This window comes from Triticum urartu, chromosome 5A (genome assembly GCF_056163025.1).
Source record: "Triticum urartu cultivar PI428250 chromosome 5A, HENAU_Tu73, whole genome shotgun sequence".
NCBI classification, from domain to species: Eukaryota; Viridiplantae; Streptophyta; class Magnoliopsida; order Poales; family Poaceae; genus Triticum; species Triticum urartu.
This window is the reverse complement of record NC_141877.1, coordinates 601,901,174-601,912,064: the sequence shown is the minus strand read 5'-3', so window position 1 is coordinate 601,912,064 and position 10,891 is coordinate 601,901,174. Positions and strand designations below refer to the sequence as shown.

The 10,891-nt window shown below is 46.3% G+C and overlaps 1 protein-coding gene across 1 annotated transcript; it reads right to left on the bottom strand.

Annotated features, from left to right (window-relative positions):
- Positions 1 to 397: 397 nt before the first annotated feature.
- Positions 398 to 3,619, bottom strand: LOC125510963 (transcription factor UNE12). The gene is made up of 7 exons (XM_048676248.2): positions 3,309 to 3,619; positions 3,115 to 3,210; positions 2,897 to 3,019; positions 2,214 to 2,279; positions 1,773 to 1,838; positions 1,614 to 1,688; positions 398 to 873 (listed from the first exon to the last, which is right to left on the bottom strand). The coding sequence occupies exons 1-7, from the start codon at positions 3,495 to 3,497 to the stop codon at positions 643 to 645; spliced, it is 846 nt and encodes a 281-aa protein (XP_048532205.1). The 5' UTR covers positions 3,498 to 3,619; the 3' UTR covers positions 398 to 642.
- Between the last annotated feature and the right edge of the window lie 7,272 nt (positions 3,620 to 10,891).

Here is a 10,891-nt window from a genome sequence, read left to right as displayed (position 1 = left end):
TCTATAGTGTGACTCGGTCGACGGAGATAGAAAATTGCTAGTGCATACAGATATCAGACCCACTAAACGCACGCTCAGCCTCAGTTTGACCGGAGCCTACATCTCCACTTTGGAGAAATGGTGATGAGAAGGAACATCACCATCGGACACCGCCTCCCGTTTCATCTCGTGTTCAAATTTTGTCAACCGTTTTGCGCGGGCTGCATACAAACGCATACATCAATCAATCCCTTTTTGATTAGCCCAAACACCCACTACCGGAAAAGCAGCCCCCACCACAAAGTGTATGGCTGGTGCACTACAGACCCGAAAAGAAACAAAATGAGAGCAGGCCAAGACTCTTTTGTAGCTCTCCCCATCACTCACACTCATAGGGGTATTGAAAGATGTAGGAGCATGATCAGGTTATTGCTTACCATATCCTTGAAAATTAAAAGCACCTTTGAACAAAAGATGGAAAAGGGGTAGTAGGTGACATCATATACCGTCGATACAACTTCGAGTGGAGAGGATCTTTTAGGTCTTTTCCTGCCTCCTTGTAGTTAGTGGATCAGAACCAGCAGTTTTTATCTTAACACTTTGATAACATGTTCATGCATGCCTACTAGCAGCCGCGGGGATGTTGCAGCTGCTGTTACTATACTAGGCAGTGTTGTTGGGTTCAGGCTTCACTGGCTGGCCGTCCTGTGAATGTTGTGTGTCATAGATAGCCATGGCAAGAGAGACTGGCATCATGCAGAGAGCCTTGGATTGGAGAAATTGCATTGCAGCACCGATGTCCTCGTCCATCAGCTTCGCAACCTGTTTTTCCGTGCCATCCGTTGACCACTTTTCCCATATCTGCTGTTTGCTCCCACCATCGCTTGCTTCCCCCTAACGAAATTAAAGCAGGATAAAAGTTCAACAACCGAAAGATATGGCAATTTAGAGATGGAAAGGGACTCCCAGACAGATTTATACTTCAAGTCAAGGCACAATTGATCAAGAAAGAATGATGCACACTATGTTATAACTATCATGGAGCAAATTCTGGGATGTGTCAGGTTCTCTAACGGGCCTCTGATAGCAATAAGTATAGATGATTTTTAACAAGAAGGACGAACAGAGTGTGACATAAAAAAAGTCGATAATTGAAATAAGGTGCTGAATGGATTCTGCCTTCAGCACCACTTCCCAGAAAGAAGAAAGCAAGAAGATTAAAATAAAAAAGATGTTGATAGCCAATTTCTAAAGGAGTAAAGGAAGGGGAATGGTTATTGCAGGGGAAACCTAAACTGTATATTGTACTTTTTATAGCAATGCTCAGTATAATAAACCAAGACAACAATGTACTTTGATTGGTATATTCATGGCACCACAGGTGATGCTTTCTCAATCGGCAGTATGGCCAGCAACTTCCACCATGGAAAAGAAAGAAAGGAAAAGAGAAGTAGGTGGAAGAAGCCAAGGAAAAACATTTCAAGAATTACGTGCAACATATGGAACCAAATAAAAGATCAATCAGTACTACGGTTTTACTATAAGCCTACCTTAATTGAAATGCAGTAAAAATAGAAGAAGGTAATAGCGCACAATGCTATATTTAGTCAATAGTCAGTTTTTGGCAAGTTTACCTTAACTGAAAGTGGAATGTCAGAAACCAGTTGTGCAACAGCACCAGCACCACCCAATCTGCTCATGCTTAACACCTAACATCAGGGAATCAAGGTTCCATCAGACTAAAACCACAATGGTTGTTGACAGTTCATATCCAATAGCATAGTGAACCTTACCTTTACTTGAAGCCTAAGGAACTTCACATAATCCAGGATCTCATCTAGCATAACTGCCCTATCTGTCTGCATGTAGTTCAAAAGGAGACTCAGAATTTCTTCTAGTTGTCATATTTGGATGTTACATATTAAATACTCTGTATGTGGCGATTGGGCATGTATTGTTCTTCAAAAAAAATTAGATGATTACCAGGGAACTCACTAGATTATCTCAAAAGGAAGGCATATACAAAGCTTACGGAGCGTGATAGAAAATAATATCTTTTTGGAGCTGAAAAGTTATTGGTCAAAATAAAGAAGCACAAAGATAATATAATATTTTCAGCACATCATGATCCCAGACCACTTGCTGAAATTCTGTGAAGCTCAATGGCAGGCATGTGAACTACAGAAGTCTTCACCCATATGATAACATCTACAAGTATAACTAAGAATGATTACCTTGTTCGTATTGGGGACCAATTCCTGTAGGGCCCTCATCCTTTCCGCTATCCTCTCTCTTCTTAGCTGCATTGGAACAAGTATGGTTCAGAATACTCCTGAATAAACACCTACCAGAATCGTAAAACAGGCTTAAAAAAATACAGAGTGGGAGAATACAGCCCGACGTACAAACACAGTCATGCAACTGCTAGAGATATGGCACATAATTAAGTTTAAAGGAGGCAGCCAACCTTAAAAACTAGAGTAGATAGTGCTGCATAATTGTATAACATTCACTGAGTAGCAGGATTGCAAGATGACATATGAGTAGTCAAAGGTAGCATGCAGACATCTAGCGTAGTACAACCACATGGCAATACGTGACTTAGCGAGCCTTAGAGAAAACGCCAAATGCGTCCGCCGAATGACTGCCCATCATTTGGCTAACGCCAAACCATTTTTAAAACCCGTGATGACTTGTGCAGCAAGTGAATTGATGCAATTGAATACAGGAACCTTGTCGCTTCGGTGTCAAGTTAGAGGTGATTGCTTGGTCGCAGACTGACACTGTGCAAGCATGACCCCAGGGCCCAGGCCTTTGATTTGGTAACAGCATGGGTGCACAGTAACGAGTAATGGCCTAGGCTAGGCAGAGTGCGTAACTTCAAAGGTTTGGTAACAGAAGGAATGAATTCCATTACCCTCTCTGCGATGCTGTGGGGATCGGTCGCCTGCCCGCGACGCGCCCGCACCTTCGGCCTCGGCGCCGGCGGCTGTGGCCCGCCGGCCGGCCCGCCCTGCTTCGGCTGCTGCGCGTGGAACATCTGAAACCCACGACAGGCCACCGGATGTGACGCAGTTAGCACAAATTCTGAAAATTCGAAGCTGAAACACGCACAATTTGTCTGCAGAGGCGCACCTGTGGGGGAGGGTGGCTGGGGCGGAGGTGCGGCGGCTGCAGGCCACCGCCGAACACCGGCGGGAAGAGGCCGGGGAGCTGCACGCCGTCCCGCTCCTGCAGAGGCAGGCGATAAGATAAGCCACGGCACGCGCGTTTCTGTTGAGCGCAAAAGGCAGAGGGAAAAGGGGGGGAAAGCGGAGGGGGGCGCTCACCGCGGCGTGGCCGGCGTCGTCACCGATGCCGCCCCTGCTGCCGGAGGCGTCCGAGGCGGCGTCGAGGCTGAGGGCGAGGGAGAAGGGCTGGTCGCCGGAGGGGCGGCCGGCGGCGGAGAGGGAGTTGGTGAGGGAGAAGAACTGGTCGAGGAAGTCGTCCTCCGGGCCCTGCGGCGGCTGGCCCGCCATGCCCGGCCGCCGGCGGGTGGGCCAAGCCGGTGCTCCCTCGCCGTCGGCTGCCGGTTCGGGGGCCGTGCGCTCGTCTCCTCGGCGAGCGCGAGCCTGTGAAGTGGTGGGGATCGACGAGTGTTCGCTCGCCTCCCTTTATTCACTCGGCCGAGTCCTCCTAGGCTCGTAGAGCAGGCTAGGCTATGGGCCTCCTGGGCCGACAGGTTGTGATTCGATATTCTGGGCCCAAAGTGGAAGCCCGCAGATCACGTACGTAGCGGGTGGAGAGAGCCCGGCCTGCTCTGGAGTGGTGCTCCTTTTCTCAAGCCTCCATTTTTTCTTCTTCTCTGAGACCATATACTACCATGCAAACAATGCAAGGTGTTTAGACTTTGGAAAATATATAGGAGCGGTGGCCGTGATTTGTCGAGACAAGCAGGGGCATTATCTTGGATCTTCTTCGATCGCCCTGCGAGGGATTTGTGATGTTCCATGCCTTCAAGCTTTGGCATGTAGAGAGGCGATGGCTTTGGCAAATGACTTGATGCTTACAAAGATTCTTATATCTTCAGATTGCAAAACTGTGGCGAATGACATTTGCAGCGACACCGGCGGTAAACATGGTGCCATCATTAAGGAAATCAAGGAGCGTGCAGGAGAGTTTGAAGTTTGTAACTTCATTTTTGAGAGTAGAAAGTAGGAATTTTGAAGCAGACATTTTAGCTAAGTTTTCCCATTCTTTGGCGTTGGGTAGACATGTTTGGCTGCTGCAGTCACATGATATTGTAAACATTCCTTTGGTCCTCAGTAATCAATAAATCAACGCATATTCCCCTAAAAGGAATGCAAGGTGTTTAGATGTACTGAAAAATGCAATATGTTTAGGGAAGTGCTTGTACAAGAAAAAGTGATTTTTTAAAAAGCAGTTGTGTTTATTTTTATAGCAAAGGCCTGGTCAGCAATCTTCAATCTTCGAATCACTAAAAAAAGATGCCTAAATAAACGCATGTACTATGCAAATAATCAACAATGCTTTAGAAAAAAACAATTCATTTTCACAAGCACCATTCTAAACGTCTTGCGTTTTACATGGCCTCATGCTCTCTTTTTATCACCTTCATCGTTTTGAGTTTCTTAGCTTCAAATACTTCCATTTATAATTTTGAGGTTTGAATTTATTTTTTGGCCGAAAGAGCGTGGGGAGAAAATAGATGAACCTTAGAAGGAGTGTGTGGCTATGGTAGGAGGAAGAGGCGGCGGTGAGGCCTCGCCGAGGCCGCAACAACGGTGAGGAGGACGATGTGCAAGGAGGTGGCTGCGTGGAACCCTAACGCAGCGAGTCACCCACGCGGTGATGATACCAATAAAATTAGAATCATGGAGAATCACGGGCGTTTTACAGGGCTTCCTTCTAACAAATATCTTTGCCCCCCTGAATTTCAAGGGGTGCGGGCCCTTCCTCCCCTAATCCGCAATTCTATTGGTCCACCTCAACTAGTCCGTGAACTCCATATTAAATCACCCCGTTGATGTAGCATTACTCGTGATGATACGGGTCATGCGAAGTTTCTTTAACTTTAACTACTTCATCAATTTTATAATTTTAAGGGTTCATTTGTTCTTCGGTCGGAAGGAGGGCAGAAAATAGATTGAGAAGTTTACCACAATTGTGACTTACATAAAGTTAAAACCAACATCACAATTTAAATGGACAAATATGGGCCCTTTGCTGGTTAGTAAAGTCTAAGTTTGATATCATAAATCATAAAAAACCTATGATCTGTATAGTAACAAAACAATATGTCCCGTGGCAAAGGAGTTAGGATCCTGGCTTTTTTTTTTTCAACGAACTAGGATCCTAGCGCGAATACCCGAAAAATCTTACAGTTAAGTTGACGAAATCTCCTAATCTCGTGGAGTTGAACTAATATTCTAACTAATCTCGTACTCGCACATGTTGCTCGAGTTCCGCTTGCAGTAGACCGCGAATAGCTCCACCTCGCTGGCCTTGAGATCGAGCTTGTGCAACATGCGAAGGTAGAAGTGGAAGAGCAGGCTGCCGCTCGCCTCCGAGAAGCACTCCAGCGCCAGCTTGTCTCCCTCCTCCCGCCATGGCGCCGGGCATCCGCGATCCACCATGATCCTCCACATGTCGAAGAACTTGTGCCGCGTCCACCTCGCTGGCTTCACCTGGTCGTCCTCCAGTGTCCACAGAGATATTGTGAAATTTTTCACCACGGCCAGGGTCAGCCGCCGCTTCCCGTTCACCATCGTCGACGCTAGGAGGAGGTCGTCGGCGTTGAACCCGCGCGCCTTGTCATGTTCTGGTCTCTGTAGAACTTTGTCCGGGAGCTTGATCGGCGCCGGCTGCCGCCGCCCGTCGAGGGGGAGCGCGAGGACGTGGTAGCCGAGGCACTCGGACTCGGACTTGCAGAGCCAGTACGCGACGCCGTCGAGGACAAGCGGCGCCGGTCGGAGGAACCTGCTCGGAGCGCCCAAGGGCAGGTGCGCGTAGGTCGCCACGACGGCGCCCCACGCACCCTTGGACGGCTCCGCCGATGATGACGTGAAGGTCTGAACCTGAAGCATCCCGGCGTCGGCCAACTCGAGGTTCACGACGTGCAAGCGGAAGTCGCCGTCGCCGTCGGGGAGGAGCACGAAAGATTCGTCCCAGGTGGACGGGCGCGGCAGGGATACGTGCTGCCCGGTGACGGGGTTGCACACGACAAGATCGGAAGGCTGCGGCGGGGAGAGGCCGAGCGGCGATGGGCGGCGGAGGGCGATGAGGCCGCCGCGCGACGCCACGGGCTCGTAGCCCTTAAGCTGACTTTCGCGGTCTTCGAGGAACTTGTGTGCGGCTTGGACAGCAGGGCGGGCGCCGGCGTCGACCCTCCGTGCCTTGAGGAGCTCCGCGCCGCCGCTGGAGAAACCATAGAGGACGCCGAGGAGGTGCTCGGGGGAGACCGCCACCATCATCGCCGCTTCGCCGGCGATGTTCTTGTTCACACGCACTAGCACACGTTACACGTACCTACAGCAAGCCTCTTTCCCTGGATCAAAGCTCACGTCGATCTCAACGCGTGAACTAATTGCCGCCGGCGCTACTCTTATATAGTACATGGATCACAGGGGAGGGTAAACCGAATCGGCTCCCGATCACTTTTTTCTTCTGCGAATCGAGTCCGATCTCGCTTTTTTTTTTTGGAGTAACGAGTCCGATCTGGCAAGGAACTCGATATCTGCAGAGCAAAGACATGGGCCTAAGCTCCGAGTGCCCCCCAGTGTGGGGTGAACGGTCCAAGCCCAAAACAATTAGGTACAAGACCGTATGTATATGTACTACTCCCTCCATTCCACAATGTAGTGCTTCCTCTATCCACGTGTTTCAACTTTGACCGAAAATTTAACTACCAAAACTGATTGCGGCGGGGAGCAAAAATTATATTAGTGAATTCGTATTCGAAAGAAGTTTTCAATTATATAATTTTTTCTCTCGCCGCAGTTGGTCTCGTTGGTTAAATTTATGGTCAAAGTTGGAGCTCGGGAAACGCGGGCGCACTGTATTTTGGAATGGAGGGAGTATAACATGCTCAAGGTGTTTCTTTTTCAATAAAAACTAGCAAGAGGCCCATGCGTTGCACGAAACATCAAGATGCATTTATACGAGTCGTTTATCTTGTGGGAGACAAAGATGAGCGAGGGAAGATCTTATCTGCAAATGTAGAGAGCGGTGTGAGTATCTTTTTACAAAATTGTCATAGTTTGCTTTCTATCCGTTAGATATAGATCGAACGGTCTATATTGCAGTATGGCAAACACACCATCATCACCAACTCGAGTTTTTTTTATAAGAGTGGAGATAAATCGCTAAGGGCCAGTCCTGGCAGGTCTCATTTTTTTATTTACTATAACGTGTAAAAAATTGATCACGTAGTGGCTCACATGTTTTTCTTTCTTTCTTTTTTGCATCTAAAGGTCACAGGTTGGAACACATGCCAGGTTTGTAAAAAGTGTATTTATACCTTATCAAAACAATTAGGGCGGGAAAATTAAGAAAATATTCTTACACCTCAGCAAAAATGTTGATGCATACAGAAAAAATGTTTGTGTCGTGTTTGAAAATGGTGCATGTAAATAAGTCTTCGTGTGTAAAAAAAAGTTCGCTTATTTTGTAAAGGATTTCATGTATTTAACGAAAGTGTTCAGATTTTAAAAAAATATTATTTTGGAAATACCAACACATGACTAGATTTATGTTTATACACTTTTGAGAAAAAAACACACGTAGTTTTCCCAAAAAACAAAAAAAACTCTGAAAAGGAAACAATTGAAAAATAGTTTAAAACTATCAGAAAAACCAAGAGAAAAATAAAAAAAGATAAAGTAAAAGCAAAAAAAACCAAAGCAGCGAGAAAAACCTGCTCGGATGGGCCAGCCCACATAGCTTGCGGAGTGCGTATTTTAGATTCAAGTTGACACTATGAGTGTTGAATAGACAATCCATCATTGATCTATTCTCGGTTGTTGATCGTTTTGCTAACGACAACGCCGTCATTACCCATGCTAGGGCTTCGTTGGGCGTTTATGTCGGACGCTAGTGATTAGCGAAGCTGCATGGGTGCAATTGTCTTTTTTTAGATAACCATGCATTCCATTAAACCAAAGAGAGTTTACATGAACCCACATACATAGAAACAAAGAAACACACGGGGACCGAACATCTATCCTAGAAACCTTGCACGACGGAGCCTGAGAGAAACGAAGAAACAATCAAATCCCCGGGGCTCCTTGCACACGCTGAAATTGTCGACCATCTCCAACCTCCAACATTGTCGAGAAACTCGCTGGAGAAAGAGGAGAAAGGCCTCCATCTTTGCCATAGCCACGGAGGCACCATCGTCGTTTTGGGTTTTGTGACCGAAGACTAGGCACGCCGCACGCGGCAGGGCACATAACTTTGTGGCATGTCGGCCGGGGGCCTGGACACCGATCCAGAACTTTTCGTGCCTCGAGGAAGACCACTAGATCCGCAATCCACATACTTCTTCTCTCTTTCCAGACAGACCATCATGTTCCGCACACTAACGCCACCACCAAAGGTAGTAACCACCAGCCACACCCTGCTCCTCTATGATGTTGGAAGGAGCATCACATCAATGAGGAAGAAGTAGGTGGGCACAAACTTCCAATGGAGACGTCGCCGTCACCGTCTCGCCGACGTCAACCAGGAAACCTAAACCACAACGAGTAGACATGACATACAGCTTCGAGATGCCGCCCTTGAAGACATTACCAGTGTGGGAATGGAGCCGATGCAGATTTATTCTCGGGACGCTACTCCCACCATCCCAACGGCGCCGCAGAACGCACTGTCCCCAAGACTATTTACAAGCCAGAAGAGAACCGGGATCCCGCCCCTCTCCCGTCGCCGGAGAGGAGAGGAATTCGCGGCCTTGTTGGCGCCCGTGGGGAAACTGCCTCTCCTAACCATTTGTTCGTGGGTAGAAAAGAGAGCGGGGGAGAGAAAACAAAATCGTTGTTACACAAGGGCACAATTGCCGTGTGCCACAGACATTCCCTAACCTGGTCCAGTGATTAGTAAGGAATACTCCCTCCGTCCCTAAATATTTGTCTTTCTAGATATTTTAGCAAGTGATTACATACGAAGTAAAATGAGTGAATCTACACTCAAAAATATGTCTTATACATCCGTATGTGATAGTCCATTGAAATCTCTAAGAAGACAAATATTTAGGAACGGAAGGAGTATTATAGTTGTCAGTTTGATAATACTACAAACCAATAGTTACTCCTACTTGAGAGTGCTGTTTTGGCTCATGAAAAGGATGGCACCACAATAATTATACTTTTCAAACCAGTGGTTCAAGCTCCAACACCGCTGCTGATCCGGTCACAGAGGAACATGGTGCGTATAACGTCTACAATGTCAATTTAATTCATATGCAAACTTTCAACGAAACATTGGATTCCTGTAGCTGTACATGAGAGAACATCCATATAATATGAACCACAAAACACCACCGTCGATTTCAGTATATAGTTGATTCAAATAATTTGCTTGGATAGACTATTCACCTTCCAAAGATCGTGCATATTGCTTGCCTTGTTTCTTCTTTTCAAGAAAACCAATTGAGAAGCATGGCTCAGATATATTCACTGTCATGGGCTTTGATAGGTGGAAGGTGTATAATGGAAAAGAGTGTGCTATTTTTTGTAACTCATATGGGTTGACATAATAGTTCAGCCCATAACTTTTCATTTCAGTGTTTTGAGCATTTGAGAAACGACATGACTCATATCGAAAAGTACCATGCATATATAGCTTTGTGGTTGTCCTAAATCATAACGACGTGCCATGGTAAGTTGTATGCTTACCATGGGTGATTTGCTTGCGCCGGGGTAGTAAGAATACATCATAATACCAAGCTTAACAAAGTTCAACAAAATGTTTTCCAAAATTCTTTTTTCTTCTTCTAAAAACATACATATAACGCTTGCCGGTGATGTGCTCGATCATGTCCTCGCAATTAGAAGCAGAAGCTACGTGATTTACCAGAACAGAAGTAAATACTGGATAGCTGTGTAGCTGTTGTTGTAGTTTGTCAATTGCTGTTTTGACTGCTTTAGTATTTCTTTTCTTCACTTAAGCATAGCTTTGGTCTTATATGACTTTGCTCTTTGCCGTATGTTTAATTGTGTGTGTTGGTGTTGGTTGTGTGCATCCTAGATATGCAGAGGCCGGGTGTGTGCTCATTATGTTTGTATCCACTTGATGCTTCATTTTGAGTTAATAAAATCCACCCTTTGTTGAAAATATGGCTTTGTGCATGGTTGTCCTAGATTATAATGACAAGGCAATATGTAAACCGTGTGCATGCTTAAATGCAGGGATTTTACACATCGCAATGCTGTAGTTTCTGTAAGATATACTGTAGTACTATTACATCATACCAAGTTTAACAAAATGTTGTCCAAGATTCTTCTCCTTTTTTGACGAACATATGTCTAATGCAATAAAATCATGTAACAACTGCAAGCACATAGCTAGTATGTTACTACCGCATTCTGTACCGGCGCACCGACGGTGTTTTTCTCGACAGAAGAACGCTATCCCTGCGTCAATACAGGATTGGCCAGTTCATCTTATGCGGGTGGTACCCATGGCTTGTCAACACCACAGCATCAGTGTTGGCACCATAATACTTCGGATATGCACGAGGTCTCTTTGCATCCCGTCTGGCCTTTGGCGGCCCGTTTGGGGAGTCGACGTGGTCCCGTTTAAGACCAACATACTTGCAACCAAGCCGAGTTCCATGCAGTTCGCATATGGCGCTGAGAGCGCACAACCTGTCAATGAATTTTACTACCGCGGATCCCTCATCTTCAAGCATATG

Bases quoted from the DNA above. Each gene is read 5' to 3' on its own strand.
- LOC125510963 (XM_048676248.2), bottom strand. From the start codon at position 3,497: ATGGCGGGCCAGCCGCCGCAGGGCCCGGAGGACGACTTCCTCGACCAG. The intron at 2,280-2,896 runs GTAATGGAATTC...GTTCCAATGCAG, and splicing joins CCCACAGCATCGCAGAGAGG to CTAAGAAGAGAGAGGATAGC. The intron at 874-1,613 runs GTAAACTTGCCA...TAATTTCGTTAG, and splicing joins ACATTCCACTTTCAGTTAAG to GGGGAAGCAAGCGATGGTGG.